Source organism: Macrobrachium rosenbergii, chromosome 45 (genome assembly GCF_040412425.1).
Source record: "Macrobrachium rosenbergii isolate ZJJX-2024 chromosome 45, ASM4041242v1, whole genome shotgun sequence".
Lineage (NCBI taxonomy): Eukaryota > Metazoa > Arthropoda > Malacostraca > Decapoda > Palaemonidae > Macrobrachium > Macrobrachium rosenbergii.
In genome coordinates, this window is record NC_089785.1 from 29,356,774 (window position 1) to 29,379,606 (window position 22,833).

The 22,833-nt window shown below is 38.4% G+C and overlaps 1 protein-coding gene across 1 annotated transcript; it reads right to left on the reverse strand.

The window, feature by feature from the left end:
* Positions 1 to 289: 289 nt before the first annotated feature.
* On the reverse strand, positions 290 to 21,741 carry LOC136829990 (uncharacterized). The gene is made up of 13 exons (XM_067089166.1): positions 21,372 to 21,741; positions 21,118 to 21,250; positions 20,499 to 20,742; positions 19,812 to 20,056; positions 19,115 to 19,422; positions 17,882 to 17,950; positions 16,495 to 16,750; positions 15,645 to 15,790; positions 6,797 to 7,132; positions 5,376 to 5,514; positions 3,208 to 3,451; positions 2,231 to 2,475; positions 290 to 726 (listed from the first exon to the last, which is right to left on the reverse strand). The coding sequence occupies exons 1-13, from the start codon at positions 21,689 to 21,691 to the stop codon at positions 433 to 435; spliced, it is 2,979 nt and encodes a 992-aa protein (XP_066945267.1). The 5' UTR covers positions 21,692 to 21,741; the 3' UTR covers positions 290 to 432.
* Positions 21,742 to 22,833: the final 1,092 nt, after the last annotated feature.

The window sequence follows — 22,833 nt, forward strand, 5'->3', positions numbered from 1 at the left end:
CATAACCATTTTTTTTGTTGTCACTTCTTTACAATAGTCAGGCTTAAAGTATAATTTAATTTGTTTTTTACCACTGTTGAGCAGTGGAGCTGAATGGGCCAGTTTTATGTCCAAAATTGCATAAGCTGTCGAGACTGTTCACAAAATGATTATAATTATTATTAATTCGAACGACTTTAACTGGCTCACTTAAGTCACATTTCTGAATCCTCCTGGGGCTGGAGCACTTGTTCCTGGAACAGGACAGAGTCAAAGAAGTCGAACAGTCTACTCGGTCCACCAAAGATGTTGCGCCGCGCCGATTCAAGAGACGCGAGATGCTAGAAGAATTGGGGGAACGTACTCGGGCGACGCTGCCTCCGGGAGAACGAGCGAGCGGGGAGGACTGCCGCCGCCCTTCCCCTCATGCCACCCTCAGCATCCCCTCATCCCTCACCCGCGAGGGTTCTTGATGGCTCCCAGGAAGAGGACGTTGTTCGTCTTCTTGTCGTATATCAGGAAGACGAAGGGCTCATCGCAGTGGAAGATCACCGGCTGGTTGGAGCTGAAGGAGCGCACCGGGGCGAGGAGGGCGGTGGCAGCTGCTGCCTCTGTGCCTTCTTCGTTGACCTCCACGAAGGCCTTGTGGATGATCTTGTCCACGTACAGCCCATTCGTGTTCGTGAACACCGACAGGTCGGCCCTGCCTTTGTCAAAGAGGTCGACGATGCCCATGCCCTGTAACGCCTGGTGGAGAGACAGAGCAGTGGATGAAATGTGTTATCTGTATTGCAAAACTGTCAGAACTTCAGCCAGCTTCTTTATATCAAAAGGTAATCGATAATTATAATAATAATAATAATAAACAAAACTGTCAGAACCTGGGCTAAACTTCCAGAGCTTGGAAGTGAATTAAGACGAAGACCTTGATTTGGCAGCTGATATTATGTGACCGTGAAGTCCGTCAGTGATCTTACGAAAAACCATGTAAGTAATCTGTCATTTCCAACATTACGTACGTTAATTATTTGAGGCACTTTCCAATTATCTTAGGAAATACGTTCGTTAAACCAAAAGAGGTGAGGAAGGAAGGGGCTTCATAATACATTTTTTCCTCTTTCAGTTTTCCTCTCAAAGACCTGTTCCTTTTCCTGATTATTCTGATTCTCATCCACAAAGATTTTCACTCCTACGAGAACCTGTTCCCAGCCCACATATTCTTGGACTGTTAAGACTCTGTTGGAGCAAGAAGTTAAAACAGGACAGGTAAGGTGCATGTGCCCTGCAGCCTTGAGGCCCCGGCCAGTAACGTACCAAATCGACACACCTTTAAACTAGCTAAACCACTACCTTAAGGTTGAGAGCAAAAACGCAGCTGTGAGACACTGCCTCAAGCCTCGAACAAAAGACACTACACTGCAACGCTACCTAAAGCCTTGAGGAACCAACGAGAGGTCCTGTGCTACACCACCTGAAAACCCAGTCCTAAGCCATGCCTTTGTGTCACTACTGAAAAAATTTCCTGTGTTACATTGGTGTCAGAAAGCTGGAGCCAAAAGGTGCCTTTGAGACGCTGACAAAAGGCTCAATCTGAAAATGACCAACAGCTCACTTCTTTGGTCTCTGAAGCTCAGCAAGGATGTGCAACGAGAGACACATCAAAAGCTCTAATGTGGTTGGCAAGCCTGCCCACCATCTTGTCAAAATAACCAGAGCTCTCCTCATAATCCTTGCAAGTGGGTTACCAAAGGCTAAAAGCTTCAGTGACACAAGAACACATTCACCCACCAGCAAACAGTACATGGCTGGTGTTTTCTAAGTTTAACAGTACTCACAACGATGGAGAAACAAATCCACAGTTATGTATGGGCACATATATTTAGAAATTAATCTCTACAGAAAGCTATCGGGAATCAAACAGTCCCGAAAGCTCTCTGCAGAAATTTATTCTCAAATATATGTACCCATACATAACTATGGATTTGTTTCTTTTCACTTACAACAATGTTTGTGCTCCTTACGATTAAAATGTGAATTATGTTAACGATGGATAATGCATTAGCAGAAATGGAAAAATATCTTTGCCCGGATTTTTGCATGTTCGGTGATTTTCAGTCACTCTGGCACACAATCTGCACTGGAAATGAGACATCGATGGACACTTTCTTAGAATTAAAACCCTGCTCTGTAGCAGAAAACCTAAGCTTGGGAAATCAGTGCTAAAAAGATAAAAACACGAATCGCAACTCACCCTTTTCAACTCGTCCCTGAGCTCCAGGTCGAACTTGAATTTGGGGAACAGTATGTCCACGCTGGTGGGTGCCATGTTGCTGGGGTGGATCGCTTCGCGCAGGGTGGCGCTGTTCAGGTTGTTCACCATGTTGACGAACCGGTCTCCGAAAGGCACCCGAGCTTGCGGGAGGAGGATGATCATGGAGATGTCATCCCCGTCGTATGGCAGCTCGAGAAGGCGTGCGCCCAGTTTTGATGACTCTCCTGTGATGAATAGATTCTTTTCAGCTCTTATGGGGTTGAAATAGGGTTCTATACTCTGTTCTATTCATAGAATTCAGTGACTTAGTGTTCTTTTAGTTTCACTGTCTAGAAAGAACACGAATAAAGTCTTTTTAGCTTTTGAAATATGGTTGAAATAGGGCTCTATACTCTATTCTATTAACAGAATTCAGTGAATTATTATTCTTTTAAGTTGATATCTAGAATGAGCAGGTTTACACATACAGCACATAGACAGAAAGGTTTGTGAAGCATCCAATAAACACTACCCTAAATACGAACGTTATGTTCCGAACAGCCGTTCATGCCTTGAACTGTTCGCAAATTGGTCACTGTACTCTTCATGCCTGTTTAAGTACAGTATAAGTCAATACAGTACTGTACAGTATTTTATAGAGCACAGTACAGTGCTTTATTAATTGTAAATAAGAAGAAAGGTGCGCAGAACAAAACTTGAACTTACGGGTAACAAAAGGGAGTGCTCCAAATACAATTTTAATTTGCAATCAAGTTTGTTCATATCTGAAAGTTCGTAAACTGAATGTTCGTAAGTAGGGTGGTGTCTGTATAGACAATAGGTTTGTGGAGCATCTAATACTGTGGAGGTCTTATGCACATTAGAGAGAGAGGAAAACTGGCTAAATAAATAAGTTTTGCATGTCAAGGAGACTCAAACTCCCAAAGAGGCCAACCCTGACTCAGGAGGAAACTCACCGTATCTGAACCTCCCTAACTGAGACATCATGGACAGGGGAACCGACTGACTCTGAGAGATGAAGAAGTTTCTGGGCCTGGTGCTGGCCGGGTCGAACTGTGTCTCCCAAGTGCCCTTGAAGTAGGCCGCGTTCACGATGACCATGAGGATCCGGTCGAGGTCTCTTTCCGTGACGATCTCCCGAATCAGTCCTTTTGTGACCTCGTTCACGAAGCTATTGATCAGCCTCGCGGAGCGGGGTTTCTGCAATGGCGAAAGATGGCAGAGATTGTTAGATTTGGTTTTGGGTGAGCTGCCTGGTTTTTCCTGGATTACTACAATGGCGGGTGAAGAGTATCAGCATTAAATAATTAAAAAAAAATTTCAAATTGGCATTATGGTGATCCATTGAATAGAATACAGGATTTAGGGTAAAGGCCAAGCCCTGGGACTTCTGAGGTCATGCAGCGCTGAATGACAGTGAGGAGGTCTGAAAGGTGTAACAGGAGGAAAACCTTGCAGTTACACTATGAAACAATAGTTTGAGAGGCTGGAAAGTCAGATGGAAGAAAAAGAATAAGAACAGTGGTACAGCAAAAGGAATGGAAGGGGTTGCAGCTAGGGACCAAAGGGACGTTGCAGAGACCCTTAAGTAAAGCCTACAGTGCACCACGTGGGGTGCACTGACGGCGCTACCCCCATACGTGGGTGGTGATCCATTACTCCACACACAAGCACCCCATGATCTGTTACAGTTTAATTAACCACCTAATCTTATACAGTGAGTGCAGAGCTGAACTTTCAGTTTGACATTTACAGGTCAGTGATCCCAGGAGCATTTGGTTTACCCACAGGTTATTGACCAGTGGGTCTTGGAAACCTCCAAACCCAGTGGATGCTTGCAGCACAGTTTGGTAAAACTTCACTGGCTTCTAATGTTATTGGAAACTGCTCAGTCCTCAACACTAACGTTGCAAGCCAAGCAAAGCCAGAAGCAAGATAGACGTTTCTTTGATAAAAAATGTCTGAGAATGATTGTTTCATGCAGATTTGGGTAAAGAACCACCTTGATTTAGTTTGATATGAATAAAGAAAGAGCATAAGGCCTCAACAGCTCTCTTCTGGCAGATAATTTACTAGAAAAACTTTATCGCTCTCTAATCACACTTACATAATTAGATGCAGTTCTCAACTATCATAAGTGAAATTAGGTTGTACTGAACCCATAATTGAAATACATTTAAGGAGACCTATGAATTGGTCATTGACTGATACTGCTAAAGAAAAAATTTAGCTCTTTCCTTTAAGAAACAAACGAGAAACTAAGGTTCATTTGATGTGAAATCAGATTCATGTGGACACAAATTCATGTCACTCCAGTTACCTAAGGTAACCTGAGGTTAGACTGAGTTATTTTAAAGGTAGGTTTTAACCAGATTAGACTGAGTTAGTTTAAAGGTAAGTTCAGGTCAGGTTAGATTGAGTTAGTTTAAAGGTAGGTTCAAGTCAGGTTAGACCGAGTTAGTTGAAAGGCAAGTTCAGGTCAGATTAGACCGAGCTAGTTTAAAGGTAAGTTCAGGTCAGGTTAGACTGAGTTAGTTGAAAGGTAATTCAGGTCAGGTTAGAATGAGTTAGTTTAAAGATAAGTTCATGTCAGGTTAGACTGAGTTAGTTTAGAGGTGATTCAGGTCAGGCCAGACTGAGCTGGTTTATAGGTAAGTTCAGGCTAGGTTAGACTGAGTTGAAAGGCAAGTTCAGGTCAGGTTAGACTGAGTTGGTTGAAAGGTAATTCAGGTCAGGTTCGACCTGAGTTGGTTGAAAGGTAATTGAGGTCAGGTTAGACTGAGTTAAGGCAAGTCAAGCAGAGTAACACCTCAACTTGGAAATACTCAGGTGCTGTCTACAATATAAGAACTTTGTTACTTGAAAATACTCAGGTGCTGGCTATAATATCAGCTGTAAGATGCCTATAAAATACACAGATTCAGGCTATAATATGAGGTCTTTCTTAGCAGACCTTGTTACTTGAAACATTCAGGATCTTGTTACTTATCAGAAAACCAGACCCCCAGACTGTCTGATAAGTTGAGATGCCACTGAGCCCCAAAGTTTAGGTAAATGAGATTATGTCAGCTAAGTCACCCTAGAGCAAACTCAAGCTACTAAAGGAGTCTGTCTGCGCACTCACGTCGGTGAAGTCATTCACACGTATCTCGTTGGTGAGAATCTTCTCTACGCAGGACCTCAGAGTCAGCCTTTGATCGATGTAAGCCCGATTAGCCAGGTTGAAGGTGTAGAGAGAGCTGTTCTTCTGCCTTCTATCGTAACTGGAAGAAAAATATTCTTAAATCACTAATAAGATGTGTTATTGACACGGGCCTAACTTAACCTACTGGCCAAACTTCTCATATAAGTGCTGTAGGCTACAATATTATCATATTTCCTCACTTTAGTTTTCATTTTGGAATGGAATGGAATATAAAATTTAGGCCAAAGGCCAAGAACTAGGACCTATGAGGTCATTCAGTGCTGAAGGGAAATCGAGAATAGAAAGGTTTGAAAGGTGTGACAGAAGGAAAATCTTTTGCAGTTGCACTATGAAACAATTGTTGGGAAACTGATTGAGGAAAGTAAGATTGAGGAAAGTAAGATTGAGGAAAGTAAGATGAAGGAGAGAGGATATGAATAGAGGTACAGTAAAAGGAATGAAAGGGGTTGCAGCTAGGGTCAGAAGGGACGCTGCAAAGAACCTTAAGTAATGTCTAAAATGAGTTTATAATTTGCTTAATATTTCTGTCAGGTAAACTGAGCTTGTTGCATGACTGAAGACTCTGTATTGTACCAGATCTAACGTACAGTCATAGAGATGCTATTAACATATAAGACCTCTGTCAAGGGTTACTGTACTTATTATCAATATAATGTAGCAGTGTCCACAATCAATACGATTTCTGCAGTTGGAATATCTTCCTATAGAAGAGAATGCACAGTATTCTATATTTTACTAAATTTAAGACACAACTGTCATCCTCCAAAGAAACTAAGTTAAATTCTTCAGTTCTAGAACATCAAGAAAGACCTATATTCACTTAGAAAATTTGCTTTTCCTTATGATTAAAATAGACTAAGTATTCAGAAGTTCAAGGGAAGATGTAATGCATTACTACCCTAGTACAATTCAACTTTCAATTTTATTTATTTATCAATTTGTTGGTTTATTTCAAATAACTGATCTCTTTCTGCATTTCCCTTTACCTTCTGTTAATTCTTCCACATGAACACCTTAATATTCTTTGGAAGCTTCTGGAATTTCAAGTCAGTGGCCCCTGTGGTGGGCTTGTTCCATATAAGAAGGTTTGAAAGGTGCAACAGGAGGAGAACCTTTTTGCAGTTGCACTATGAATCAATTGTTAGGAGAGGCTGGAGTAAGTCAGATGGAAGAAAGGGAATGTGAAAGGAGGTACAGTAAAAGGAATGAAAGGGTTGCAGCAGCTAGGGGCCTAAGGAAAACACCTCAGTAATGCCTACAGTGCACCACATGAGGTGCACTGACGGCACTAGCACCCTATGGAGCAGGATTTTAGAAGAGTCAAAGATTCAACCACTTACAAAAGCTCCAATTCCTTCCAGAGTTTGACAGTTGACACCTTGTTCGACAACTTCAGAGTAGCTTCCAGTTCCTTCTGCGTGTTGCCCCCCGAGGCGAAGTAGGCCAGCGTCAGGGCATTCCAGATGCTGTAGGGGGAGAAGAAGAAGTTCTGGCTGGAACTCGGAGGGGAGAGCCTCTTGTACAGGTCCAGACCGAAGTCCATGATGTGAGAGAGGTCGGTGCTGTAGGTGGCCCCTTTGAAGTCGTCCTCAGGAGTCAGGCACTGGGGCTGTGCCACTCTGACGGCTGCCAGGAGGAGCAATGACGTCACCCACAACATTGTCGTTGTTCTTCTTCTTTATCTTACCAACCTGGAATAGAAATTGAACTGTAGATTGAAATATCACCACTGAGAGCATCAAGGCTCCTTGATGGATCCATCTGGCTCCAAGGCAGCTAGGGAGCGTCTGGGCCTGACTGCTATTCTTTGACGCTCACACCAGCACCTAAGCGCAATTAATAGAATAGAACATAGAATTTATGCCAAAGGTCAAGCACTGGGACCTATGAGGTCACGTTTCAGGAACTGTTTGAAATGGCAGGGAGGAACAGAAACGTTTGAAAGGTTGACAGTAAAAGGTTTGAAAGGTGTGTAACAGGAGGAACAGGAGGAACAGAAGTTGGAAAGGTGTGGCAGGAGGAACAGAAACGTTTGAAAGGTGTAACAGGAGGAACAGAAGTTTGAAAGGTGTAACAGGAGGAACAGAAGTTTTTGAAAGTGTGTAACAGTTTGAGGAACAGGAGGAACAGAAGTTTGGAAAAGGTGTGGCAGGAGGAACAGGAAACGTTTGAAAGAAGTTTGAAAGGTGTGACAGGAGGAATAGAAAGATAACAGGACGAATAGAAAGGTTTGAAGTCGTAACAGGAGGAACAGAAAGGCTTGAAAGGTGTAACAGGAGGAATAATATTATTATTATTATTATTATTATTATTATTATTATTATTATTATTATTATTCAGTAGATGACCCCTATTCACATGGAACAGAAAGCCCACTCAAGAAGCTTCCAAAGAATATAAAGGCGATAATTAGGAAGAAGAGATTCAACTCATTAAAAAAGAAAAAATAATTTTGCTCATTTTTTTTAATAAACTACTTTACTGCTATAAAATCTTATGTTAGTTAATTCATTATTTTTTTTTCTTTAAGTTGGTGGGATCTCTTTTTTCCGTATTTTCCCTCATCTCCTCTTACTTGTTCTTATTTATCTCCTTAATATTCTTTGGAAGATTCTCGAATTTCAAGTCAGTGGCCCCTTTGGTGGGCTTCTTGTTCCGTATGGATAGGGTTCTTCATCTTCTCAATAATAATAATAATAATAATAATAATAATAATAATAATAATAATAATAATAATAATAATAATAATAATAATAATAATAATAATAATAATTTTTGGAAGCTTGAAAAATAAAAAATAAAATAATAATAATAATAATAATAATAATAATAATAATAATAATAATAATAATAATAATAATAATAATAATAATAATAATAATAATCTTTAATAATAATAATAATTTTTGGAAGCTTGAAAAATAAAATAATAATAATAATAATAATAATAATAATAATAATAATAATAATAATTAATCTTTAATAATAATAATAATAATAATAATAATAATAATAATAATAATAATAATAATAATAATAATAATAATAATACCTCTTTTAAAAATAACAAAAACAGTTAATAAATATCCAAAGTATTTACCAAAAAATAGATATAAAAATCATGAGAAACTAAAAAAAAAAAAAAAATCAGTCTTATTATTTGTTCATAATATTTTCTTTGGAATACTTTTATATATATATTTTATTGACTCCTATGAATTGTGATCTAGGATTGAAGTTATGACGGGAACAGGGCATGAAGCCTGCAACCTCATCCTAAATAAAAAAATAAACAGATGTCAGAATATATATATATATATATATATATATATATATATATATATATATATATATATATATATATATATATATATATTATAATTTACATCACGGAGGATAAGTGTTTCCCAAACGGCTCACTGGGAAAAACCCAAACGTGAGTATTCCTTTGACCTTCGTCCGTTCAGGCCTTGAAAATAATAAAAAAAATAATGATGGTTGGAAAATTCCAGCAGGTACGTTTGGAAGAAATGCATTCAATGGAGATTCGAGTATAAGTGTTATATGTATGTATGTATGTATATATATATATATATATATATATATATATATATATATATAAATTTATATATATATATATATACTGTATATATATAATATATAAATGCATTTAAATATATATCTACATTCATTATACATGTGTATTTATATATATTTACATAAATGTAATTTGTATATATATAAATACATTATATGAATAAATAAATATATAAATATATCATATATTCCGCGTGCGTGCGTGCGTGCGTGCGTGCGTGCATGCAGGCGTACAAACGGGCAAAAAAATCTTGATCCAAACACGTTGCGCCTACGCTCGTAGACTTGACCTAACTTTCACTAGCTGTGCAAAAGGCTTATACTTCGCATTCCCTTTTACTCAACAACTAATAAATCACATTCTAACTTCATTCGCTCATTAATCCACTAAAATTACATATAATCATACAGATGTATCGGTTCCCATTCCAAGTTCCATTTGGAACTGGAACAATCCTGAAAATCCTTCTAAGAAAAGTGGCAGGAGAAGAAGAAGAAGAATTGAGTAACAACCAAAATCTTCAACAAAAATGTGTACCACCTTTAGAGGAGCTCACCTTAACATTAGCCCCCTCTGTACAAGGTCATATCTCAGCCTCTCTCTCTCTCTCTCTCTCTCTCTCCCCCTCTCTCTCTCCCCCTCTCTCGTGTGGGATTATTCATAGGCTTGTGGATTATAGGCCTACTTTTTTTTCATTTAGTTTCTATTTCTGTCAGCACCTGAATATATCTAGGTCTAATGTTTTGACATAGCCTACTTTCTCTTTCTCTCACTCACTCACTCACTCACTCCTTCTGTCTCTCTCTCACTCCGTTTCTCTCTCTCTCTCTCTCTCTCTCTCTCTCTCTCTCTCTCTCGTGTGGGATTATTTATAAGCCTAATGATTATAGGCCTATCTTTTTCAATTAGAGCCTACTTCTGTCAGTACCTAAATATATTTAAGTCTACTGTTACGACATACAATCAGCAACCGAAGGCCTCTGAATTACTTATCACTTTTTCCAAGATATTAATGAAATATTTATTAAATTCATCATGTAAATTAATGGAAAAAATATCTATTTGTCTGTTAATTTATTCATTCATCAGCAAAATTCTGTGAATTATTGTGGACGCAGAATGACACTATTAAAGTTAATCTGAACTGAATTTCAATGACATAGGTCTAAGGAATAGCTTATATAACTGACGACTCACTCGATCTGAATAGTTAACTACTTTTGATAGTCCTTTCACACTAATCCACAAATATAGAAAAATAGTATTTTTTACATTCATCCACAAAGAGTATACAAAAAGTATATAGAAGGAATTTTTTTTAATGTAAAATATATAAAAAAATTTTTCTAGAGAGAGTACGTTTAAAATTTTCTGTTTAATTCTATTACAACAACTTGTTTTCACAGGCAAAAATACATTGTTTTTCACTCCACAACAGGTAAATCGTCGCCATAATTATTAAAATTAATAAAACCGACATAAATACATGAAAAAGATTTTTTCCTGCGAGCAAAAATTTTCAGAACAGTTTTCTATCGTGAAATTCAACCCAACATTTTTTTTTTGTCAGAGGCATTAAACAAGACAGCAATTATATGTTGTTTCTCACTCTACAACAGATAAATCGTATATAATCCATAATAAAAAAAAATGTATGAAAAGATTTGAGGAAGACTTTTTCCTTGCAAGCAGAAGGTTTAATACGTACAGCTTCTAATCACGAATTAAAAAAAATATAAAAAGGTTTCCTTACGGGAATATGTTTAACTAAGTTTTATATTTATTAATTTCATCACAACAGTTCCTTTTCTCGGGTGAGAAACAGTTTGAAAAGCAGCAATTGCATATTGTTTTTCACTTCAAAACAGGTAAGTCGTAGCCATAATTATTTAAATTATATAATCCACAAAAATATAAAAAAAATGTATAAAAATGTATTTCACTCTAAGTAATATTTTTTAAGCTTTCTTTTCGGTATTTCTATCCAGGCAAATTCTTGTCATAGGTATAAACGCAGTTCGAAAACGCAGCAATTATATATTGTTTTTCATTTCACAACAGGTAAATCGTAGCCATAATTATATAATCCACTAAAAATATAAAAATGTATAAAAACGTATTTCACCCCTAGGGAATGTATTTAACAGTTTTCGTTAATTTTATCCCAACAATTTCTTATCATAGGTATAAACACAGTCTGAAAAACAGGCTAATTATGCATTGTTTTTCATTTCACAACAGGTAAATCGTAGCCATAATTATATAATCCACTAAAAATATAAAAATGTATAAAAACGTACTTCACCCCTAGGGAATGTATTTAACAGTTTTCGTTAATTTTATCCCAACAATTTCTTGTCACAGGTATAAACACAGTCTGAAAACAGGCTAATTACGTATTGTTTTTCATTTCACAACAGGTAAATCGTAGCCACAATTATTGTAAACTAATTAAAACCAAATATTCCAAAAACTCGAATCACTATCCCCCCAAACTCACCTGCTCTCTGCTGACGTTCACTTGCCTATCCCAGAACGCCACCCGCCCAAAAGTTATACTGAAAGAACTCCCTTTATCTCGCTTCTATTTTAGTTTTTTAAGTTTTTACGGAGGAGACAACAGCCCTCTAAATATTCTCCATTATTTTTCGCGTCTTCCCGTAACCTTTCGCCCGTCTTTGTGGGACGGAACCGCTTTAGATCTTGAAATTTAACGTACCGCTTTCGCCCGACCTTGGACGATTTCCACCCCGAGTGGCTTCTGCGCATGCGCGGCCCGGATGGCGGCGGATGGTGGAGATGATGGAAGACTGTAAACTAAGAACTTGAAATCCTCACTTTTACTTCGCGTTTTTAAGTACGATTCTGATCCCGACGAAGGCCTGGCGCCTTGAATAACTAGTGTGTGACTTAATCCTTCGTTGGGGGAACACTAGGAACTTGGTAAAGTCCAAAAACGTAAAAAATAACAATGAACAAAAATGGATCGATCTGCTTCGCTCCAGCAACAAGAGGAAATCGAACTCAAGGAGCTGGAAATACCGAGATTTTTCCTCGTATTTTTTTTTAACCTTCACCTCCTTCTTCCTCCTCCCCCCCCTCCTCCTTCTTCTTCTCCTCCTCCTTCTTCTTCTTCTTCTTCCGGTTGTCTTGGGGGAGGAAGAACCCACACGAAAACCTGCTTAGACTACGCCTTTTTGTTTTTAATTTTCGTTCTAGTTACCAATCCGAGACGCTCACGGACGGCCAATTTAATGATTGATCGTTTGCATATCTTTCGTAGCTTGGCGTTTCGTTAGGAATAAGGTTGTTTCCGTGGGAAAACGGATGATAACGTGTTTTTTTTTTTCCCTGAAAAATGGACTCAAATACGTATGATATGTTGTTATACGTTTTCCCAAAAAGTAAAAGTAAGTATAGCTTAGTTTTACCAGACCACTGAGCTGATTAACAGCTCTCCTAGGGCTGGCCCGAAGGATTAGACTTATTTTCCCAAAAATGGATGAGGTTATTTTTTGTCACTTGGTAAAAAAAAATAATAGTTTTTCCTTAATTTCTGTAACGTACGTCTTGGAATTCAAAGGACTGATTGAATTTCCGCTTGGGTAGTTTACAACACACACACACACTTGACGACAGAGCATCCCTCTCTCTCTCTCTCTCTCTCTCTCTCTCTCTCTCTCTCGTGTGCGTCAGCAGCCATTGCTCGAAGGAACGCAACTTCTACCATACAATATTCCTGTCTGTTTCTCTCTAACCACTGTTGTCTCGATTCACGTACAATCACCACTACTTGCATTGCCATGCAAGCATTCCGATCATATACTCATAATGTTCCACCGAATCTTCTGTATCAAACTGTATGTATGTTTCTGTCTGTGAAGACGCCAAACGTCTCGCCATTTCGCATACATTATGCTGCTGCATTGTATTCATTAATCTGTCTCGAATCTCATGCAAATGTCCATACGTGGAATTTCCTGGCCTTTCCACTGATATATGTTTTATCATTGTACGTTTATTATGTCTCTCACAACCGCCATCCGTTTGTCTGTCGACAAGCACAGATGTCCGAAATTCATTTCTCACTATAATGTGGTTCGGATTCCACAATAAGCTGTAGGTCCCGTTGCTAGGTAACCAGTTGGTTCTTAGCCACGTAAAATGCTAGGAGATAACCAGTTGGTTCTTAGCCACGTAAAATGAGTCTAATCCTTCGGGCCAGCCCTAGGAGAGCTGTTAATCAGCTCAGTGGTCTGGTTAATATATACAACAACAGAAGAGGGGGCGGGGTTACAGTTTGCTAATCTGGACAGCATGTTATTTAAAAAAAAAAAAAGACATTGGCAAAGGATCAAGGGATAATCCAGGGTGGATATTAACATTCCTGGTAGACGTAGCTTCAATAAACATAGTCTCTTGCAGATTTCTTTTCCGACGGTCGTTGACCTTGTAGATTAGCGTTGACTTATCCCAGTTCATCGCATGGCCTGTCTTAAGCCAGTGACCCGCAATGGCATTATTTGATGATAGCAGATTCCGGAATCTGCTATCATCAGTCAAACCAACAATATGAACTTGTCAGGAGGACACTGGATATCGGATGACATCGACGGGTTAATCCTGACCTCTTCTGAAGAAGGTGTTCCAGGAGACGCGACCACCCAGATGCATCGTCAAACGGGAGTTAATGAGGCCAAAAGCCACTAGGGAATTGTTTATTTTCCCTTCTTGGGAAACGGTCACCTACATACCATCGGAGACTTAATGCCACACCTACATATGCTTTGTATACATACCCTTGTAACATTTCTGCTTTGTATACATACCCTTGTAACATTTTATCTGTCCGTATTTTACCAGTGAACTGGGGCACAGAAGGAAGTGCGCGAAATATATGGTTGCAACATTCAAACTGTAATTTATTGGCCTTTTTTTTCTTCATATTATACTGTGGTATTAGAGTAGAAGACAATCATATATATATATATATATATATATATATATATATATATATATATATATATATATATATATATATATATATATATATATATATATGTTCAGTCAACATGCGTAATCAGTCATTACGAGTAATGACTGAAATTTCAGTCATCACGCGTAATGCACTTAGGGACATTTGATCCCCCAGGAGCTAGTACTAAACACGGCAAAATACATTTGACCCCCAGGGACTAGTACTAAACCGGCGAAACAGTGTGGGTGACTCACTGTTTCGCCGTGTTTAGTACTAGCTCCTGGGGATCAAATGTCACCTAAGTGCATTACGGCGTGATGACTGAAATTTCAGTCATTACGCATAATGACTGATTACGCATGTTGACTGTAACATATATATATATATATATATATATATATATATATATATATATATATATATATATATATATATATATATATATATATATATATATATATCTATATATATATATATATATATATACTGTATATCTAGTAGGCCTACAGTATAAATATACATATATATATATATATATATATATATATATATATATATATATATATATATATATATATATATATATATATATATATAACATAGGTGAGTCTTTCTATGCAAAATAACAAACAGTTGTTCCTATAAACTTGACTAGCCTAAACTATAGGCTGTGGCAAACTAAAATTTTCGCCAGCTAGTTATAGGATTATATGTTCGTTTTATGCAATCTAACGTCTTAGTGATTGAATTTTCGTGTATATTAGGTTAATATATATAGTATAGGTGAGCCCATCTATACAAAATAATAATAAAACCTTAGACTGTAAGGCTGTCAGTTATTGTTCTAGTGGCTTGTTTTACGTAATATAATGAATTACCAATTGATTTTCCCATAAAAAAGTCCAAAATTTAACTGTACATAGCATAATTTCTATTTATTGAAAATTGAGGCATGGAAAAATAGCCAAAACACGTAAAAAAACCGACGTCAAAAATTTTTTCATATATTTTATATAATGAACAATATAATGTTAGTATAGACTGATATTCAGAGGATAAAATAATCATTTTACATATAAGTAAATAAAAATATATGGACAGGAAACAAAATAAATACATTTCCAATACCTCGTGGATGTCACATCACAGAATAAAAACTCAACCTGACAAATGAGACTAACCGTCCATTTTTTGTTTGTTTACATTCGTCAGTTCGACTCCTCTTCTTCTTCTTAATAATAATAATAATAACAATACCTTCTGTTGTTCTTCTGAGTAAAATAATAATAATAATAATAATAATAATAATAATAATAACAATACCTTCTGTTGCTTCCTAATGAACGGCATAATATTCAATGGAAAATTGAATTTCAAGCCAATGGCTCCCTTGGTGGATTTGTTCCAGATGAATAGGGTTCTTCGTCTTCTTAATAATAATAATAATAATAATAATAATAATAATAATAATAATAATAATAATAATAACGACAACACAAATATTCTTGTCTTACCATAACTGAAGTCCGCAACCTGACTCATCACGTCGGCTGAGGCGGCATTGCTCGGAGCAACAGAGAAGTCTCGGCTTTGGGTTGACGGATTTCTGAACCCTTTCTTCCAGAGGCCCTTGAAGTAGACGGCATTCACAAGGTCCATACTGGCTGAGCGGATGAGGTCTTCCGTCACAACGCTGCTGATGAGGCCTCGCGTCTTCTGGCTGACGAAGGCGTTGATAGCACCAGCTGCAGTTTTAGCCTGAGGTAGTTTAGGTTGACATTCACACTGGCTTCCAGTTTGACACACAGTTACTCACACCATCAGACTTCTAAAGGCTGTTTTAATCTCTAATGTTGTATATTTACATCAACCTCACCCTTTTGAAGAGTTTTGGGCCTAATTGTGACCACTCCCTACCCATATCAAAGAGATCTCCATGCAAAATTGAAGTTATAATCCTCCAACAGTGAATACTGTCCACATGAATACAATATCTAGATACAATGTGCACAACAGTTTGCTGTGCAGTATTAATCAGTTGTCTTTATAGTTTTTCATAGGCCCTCTCAGCCACAGAGTGATCATATAGCCTGACAGGCTACCATACACAAAGTAAATCATGGAAATTTTATACTCACATTGTAAAAGTTAAGGATGCGTAGCTTATCCGGGAAAACAGTTCTGGACACTTGGCAGCAAAGTGAAGGACTCGTTGAAGTAAGTTCTGTTGGCCACATCGACATGTATGCTGACACTGCACTGTCGTTTGTATCTGGAAAGGAATAGTACTGTGCTAAAGATAGTTCATTAATAGAAAGAAAGACAGAATTGGTAGTCTATCACATTTCATAACTGTTTATCTCTGACTCATTTTATTTCTGCACTCACAAAAGCTCTAACCCTTTTGACAGTCGGTGCACAGAAGGCTTATCAACCACATGCAATCCTTTTGCCAGCTGTGCCTGGGTATTGCCTGCTGCCCCAAAGTACACCATGACCAGGGATGCCCAGATGCTGTAGGGGGAGAAGATGAAGTTCTCTGAAGGCTTCTCCAGGGTCAGTTGTTTGTAGAGACTGAGTCCAAAATCTACAATGCCAGAGAGATTGGTGTGTTTGTCTAGAGGTGGAATGTTGGCACTGGGCATGAAGCACTGGAGTTGGGGACCTCCTATGCCCAGAAGAAGCATCAAGGATTTGAGCCAGATCATGGTGCCAAGTCTGTAATAAGAAGATATTCATCTTTTAGTCTCATGTGCATCAACATCAACACTACTCTGTTCAGGATGGCAGCTGCACAGTTTAATAGTTCAGCAGTTTTACAGGCAGAGGAAGGAAAGACCTCTGGAATTTTGGAACTGTGATATGTAATTCTTTGGTGCACAGTTTCCATTTACATACTAGCTTCTACTCCACTGAAGATTGCTCTGGATATCAAATTATGATAAACGTACACATGAAAAAACAACAGTAATGAGAGTGGGTACAACCTATCTCTTTGTGTTATGTACCAAAGACCACAAGAATAAAAATCTTTCTAACACTGAATTCAAGCTCACACTCACCTGTAGGACAGAAGTAGTCAGAGTGTGCTTGCTGCAGGCACACACAGCCAAGAACTCCAAGGCACTAATCGTGGACACTTCAGGAAGCCCTTGTTTTGTAAACATCTCATTTGGAGTACGTGCCAGATGTATGATTATTACTCAGCATAGTTGGGTGAGTGGATACGTGTTACATTTCTAAACAGATCGGTATTTTTCACTCACATCTCTGTCCTGCTTTATACGATCTTAACGAACCCCAAATATTAGAAGGAATAACATTCATTAAGAAACATAAACCATCGTAACGTCTGACATTCCCTGCGAAACAGGATGATGAAAGTGGAAAAACCTTAAGAACTATGTGGCAACTCAAAAATCATTCTTCTTCTTCTTCCCAGATTGATTTGTGAGTTTCCTGAATGTGCCATCAGTCAGTTAGCAGCTGATTCTTCAGAAGTTCTTCTGAAGATTTATTGGAAAAGGCAAAACAAGAACGATTTCTCTCTGCATGAAATGTCTCAGTGGGAAGTGAAAATAAAAAAAAAAGTGTCTCTCTCTCTCTCTCTCTCTCTCTCTCTCTCTCTCTCTCTCTCTCTCTCTCTCTCTCTCTCTCTCTCTCTCTCTCTATATATATATATATATATATATATATATATATATATATTGATGGCTCGGTGGTATGGAAAAAAAATCGCTGGAAGTCGTCGCTTTCCAACCAGTAGGCAGTTTGAATCCCAGTGGTGACAAAATTCTGGCAAACTAGTTTTAAACAATACTAACATGGACTTAACCCAACCTAACTAACAATAGCATAGAAAGGTGTGTCCACTTTACATCAATCCCATCATCATAAGGTAATGGCCACTCCTCTTCACTTTCAAGGAACAGCAGAAGTTTATATGCTGTGTTCCAGAGTTTGCAATTTTTCTCAACGCTCTGCTTTTGTTATCAAGGTTTCTGGCTCCAATGCACAACTCTGCACTTCCAACTAAACTAGCGTTACTGAGGCAGACTTGATTCTCCCGAGTTCCTCTCAGATTAATTAACAGTGTCACCTTCACATAAAATTAAGTCTCCGGTCTTCAAAAATGTGTCTTCATTCCAATGCTCCCGGAACATTTCCTGACAGCTGTATTCTTCTCCATTGCCCTGTGACCTACAAATCTGCTGGATTCTTCTCCTATTGTCTTGTGACCTACAAATCTGCTGTATTCTTCTCCATTGCCTTCTGACCTAAAAATCTGCTGGATTCTTCGCCATTGCCTTGTGACCTTAATATCTGGTGGAGCTAAATTCCTGGTGGAGGCATCAGAACTAGAGATGTTCATGCCGAGTAGTCTGTGAGGACCTCGTGGTGTCTAAGAGGATTATCTAGGTTACCTTAGGGGGTCGCTTGTTACAGACACAGTCCACTAAAACAAACAAACAAATGAACTACATTGTTAGTTCGATGGCGAGTCTACAGATGACAGCACCATAGACACTCTAAGAGACACTGCTGAATCGAAGCTAAAGACTGCAGTATAAGTATTCTGTGATGACAACACTCTGTAACGAAGTGGGGATGACACCTGCTCCTTGGTCACGTAAACTTCAAAGCTCTGATATAATCTTTGCTAATGAACTGAGTAATGCTTCTTCTAAGCAAAGTGTTAGGAGGACTGAAAGTAGGAACATGCCAGTCATTATTTTAATCAATCAGAAACTAATCCATCTAAAAATTTGACTCTTATAACATTACTTCATATACCTGAAACTTTTTTTGTGAGGGATACAAGTATGCATACATGTATATGTTTATGTATGAAATTACTTTATATACCTGGGAAGGAGTGTGCATGTGTGTGTGTGTGTGTGTGTATAGGGTAGACGGACGAAATTAAGAGACAGTGGAAAGACAATGCAGATATACAAGACACAAAGTGTCCATCGATATTTGTAAAGGAAAAGTTTTTATGAAAAAGGCCTACATTGTAGATCACTCGCTGTGGGTCATTTGAAGGTTTTCCTGTCAGAGAATCTCATAACAAACTAGGACTAGCTCTGCAAATGCCTGGGATTTTTGATGTCCCCAATGAAGAGAACATTGTTCGTCAGTCTGTCGAAGACCATGAAGACGAATGGCTTGTTGCAGTGGAATTCGACAGGTTTTGGAGGTTTCATAAGAGCTATATCTGGCACTATAAAGAGAGCTGTTGCAGCTGCAGCCTCTGTTCCTTCTTCGTTGACGTCTACATAAGCTTTGTGGATGATGTCTGACACGGCCAACTTATTCTTAGAGCTGAACTGGCTCAGGTCAGCCCGACTCCCATCAAAGATGTCCACAATGCCCATCTTTTTCAGTGCCTTGGAGGAAAGGAAATGAAATGATTATTATTATTATTATTCTATGCCTGGGGAAAGACATCAGAATTGTGTATTTGAAAAACAAGCTAAGTCACCCTTGTTGCTCAACCTCACAGATCAAGAATCAAGGAGTCTTGTCAAGAAAGCCATTGTTTTGGCTTCATTGATGACCACAAAATCAACTTCTGACCAAAGCCAGTGCTGCTTACAATTAATAATCAATGGACCAGTCATGTAGCTAGTATAATGGTACCATACCTAGGCATTCCCCAGACCCATTGATGGTCCAATTTAATGAGAAGCCAAAAGGAAAAGCAAAGATATAAGTGTCTAGCAAACATTGGCAGTAAGCCAACAAAGTAACAACATTACGGCTGTGTCATACTCACAGTCACCAAGTTCTCGGACAGCTCTCCACGGAATTTAAACTTGGGGAGAAGCACGTCCACGCTGCGAGACTGCAGCTTCCCGGCACTGATGGCATCCCTGAGAACAGCACTGCTGAGTTTCTTGACCACACTGGCGAGAGAACGTGCTCCATTCCCGTTAGCATTAGGCAGAAGAAGGATCATGGAGAGGTTGCTCCCAGCGTAGGGCAGCTCTAGAACACGTGCGCCAAGTTGACTTGATTCCCCTGTTCAAGTCAAGTCAGATATGCATTCAGTTATTCAAATAAATTGACAATAAATATAACTTTTGCTATTTTCACATAATACACAAAAAACGTTGATTTTAAAATTGAAAAAGCCTCAATAAAAGATTACAACTTAGATAATCACGGCCTGTGATGTCTGTCAAGGTCAGCAAGCCTTGTTTATACAGTTGGTTGGGTGGTGGATTAAAATCAAGAATCCTGTATGCTGACACATGACCCTGCATGCAAGTGTTAAGAGGAATATGGGGCCTTGTGTGGAGCAATTAATTTGACTTTACTACCCAAAGGTGGCCTTCTCTTCTGGTTAAAGAACTAAGTAATAATAATAATAATAATAATAATAATAATAATAATAATAATAATAATAATAATAATAATAATAATAATAATACTGTAACGTAACAGTATGCTCAAGTCTTACCATAACTGAAATCTGCAACTTGACTCATCATGTCGACTGAAACGGTATTGCTTGGAGCAACAGAGAAGTCTCGCTTTTGGGTCGACGACTTTGTGAACTCTCTCTTCCAGAAGCCCTTGAAGTAGACAGCATTCACAAGGACCATGCTGGCTGAGTGGACGTGGTCTTCCGTCACGATGCTGGGGATGAGGCCTCGTGTCTTCTGCTTGACGAAGGCGTTGATGGCTCCAGCTGCAGTCTTAGCCTGAAGAAGGTTGGGTAGACATTTACACTGGCTTTCTGCACCTCAGTCTGATTCACCGTCACTCACACCAGCAGACTTCTGAGGGCTGGTGTAATCTCAAAAGTCTTGTATTTATAATATTTTCACTCAACAACACTTTAGACTTGTTTTGGACTTTCAGTGACTCCTACTTGCTCATATCAAACATCTGCATGTGAACTTTATACTACATGCCTATAAATAATCAACAAACGCCACTTACACATAATATCTGTATACATTACCTACATCAATTAGTGCAACAGTAGCAGTCTATTGTTTTTATGGTTTTTCATATGCCCTTTCAGCCTGACAGACTATCATACACAAACCAAATCATGAAAACTTTATGCTCACATTGTTGAAATTAAGGATGCTTAGCTCATCTGGGAAAAGGGTGAGGACGCAAGGTAGCAAAGCAAAAGACTCATTGAAGTAAGCTCTGCTGGCCACATCGAGACTTATGTTGCCATTGTTCTGTTGTTTGTATCTGGAAAGGAACACTAGGCTAGAGACAGTTCATTTACAGACAGACAGACAAGTAGATAGAACTGATACTTTATCACATTTCATAACTGTTTATCTTTGATTCATTTTACTGCTGTACTCACAAAATCTCCAGCCCTTTTGACAGTCGGTGAGCAGAGGGCTTATCAGCCACATGCAATCCTGCTGCCAACTGTGCCTGGGTATTGCCTGCTGCCCCAAAGTACACCATGACCAGGGCTGCCCAGATGTTGTAGGGGGAGAAGATAAAGTTCTCTGAAGGCTCCTCCAGTGTCAGTTGTTTGTAGAGACTGAGTCCAAAATCTACAATGCCGGAGAGATCTGCGTTTTTGTCCAGAGGAGGAACGTTGGCATCGGGTGTGAAGCACTGGAGATGGGCACCTCCTATGCCCAGGAGGAGCATCAAGGATTTGAGCCAGATCATGCTGTTAGGTCTGTAATAAGAACATACTCATCTTTTAGTCTCATGTGAATCAACATCAGCACTACTATGGGCAAGGAAAGCAGTTGTACAGTCGAATAGTTTAGCAGCTTTATAGGCAGAGGAGGGAAAGACCTCTGGAAGTTTGGCACTGTTCTATATATATATTGAACTCTTCGGTGCTTAGCTTCCACTTACATACAAACTTCTCTTCCACTGAAGATTGCTCTGGATATCAAATTATAATCCACATAAACATCAAAAAAAAAATAATAAGTGAAGGCATAACCAGATCTTTGAGTCATGTTCCAAAGAGCACCAAAACAAAAATCTTTCTAATGATGAATTCAAGATCACACTCACCTGTAGGACAGGCGCACTCCAGCCAAGAACTCCAAGGCACTGATTGTGGACACTTTCAGAAGGCCCTGTTTTATACACACCTCATTTGGAATACTTGCCAGATGTACAGCATAGTTGGGTAAGCTGCTACATGCCACGTTTCTAAACAGATCATTATTTTTTGCTTGTGTTTCTGTTCCACTTTTATACGATCTTAACGAACCCCAAACATCAGAATAACAGTCATTATGGAAATATAAACACGTCGCAACGCCTGACATTCCATCAAAACAGGTTGAAAAAGTAAAAAAGCTTAAGAAGCATGTGGCAACTCAAAAATAACTCCTCTTCTTCCAGATTGATAATTGTTTTCCTGAATGTATTGTCAGTCAATGAGCAGCTGATTCTCCAGAAGCCCTTTAGAAGTTTTAGCAGGAAAAGAACCATTTCTCTCCCCACAAAATCTCTCCGTAAGAAATATAAATAAAAAGTGAGATTCCTATGTAAACAGAATTCTTAAGGTGACAATAAAACAACTACCCAACCACTTACAATTCGATCTTGAGTTACTTTACACAGCCATAAGATCCACAGTAAGACACATAATCAGATGTCTACACTAACAACTTGAAGGTAGACTATCATCAGTGGTATTAGTCTTCTCTAGGTTGGGCTATCAATATACTAATCATGAAAATGTTCAAGATTCCTACTTTGTACTCCATATATAACCTAATATCAGGTTAATACAAACACACAACAATATTTAAAGAATGAAATAACAATTACACATCTATCCCAAA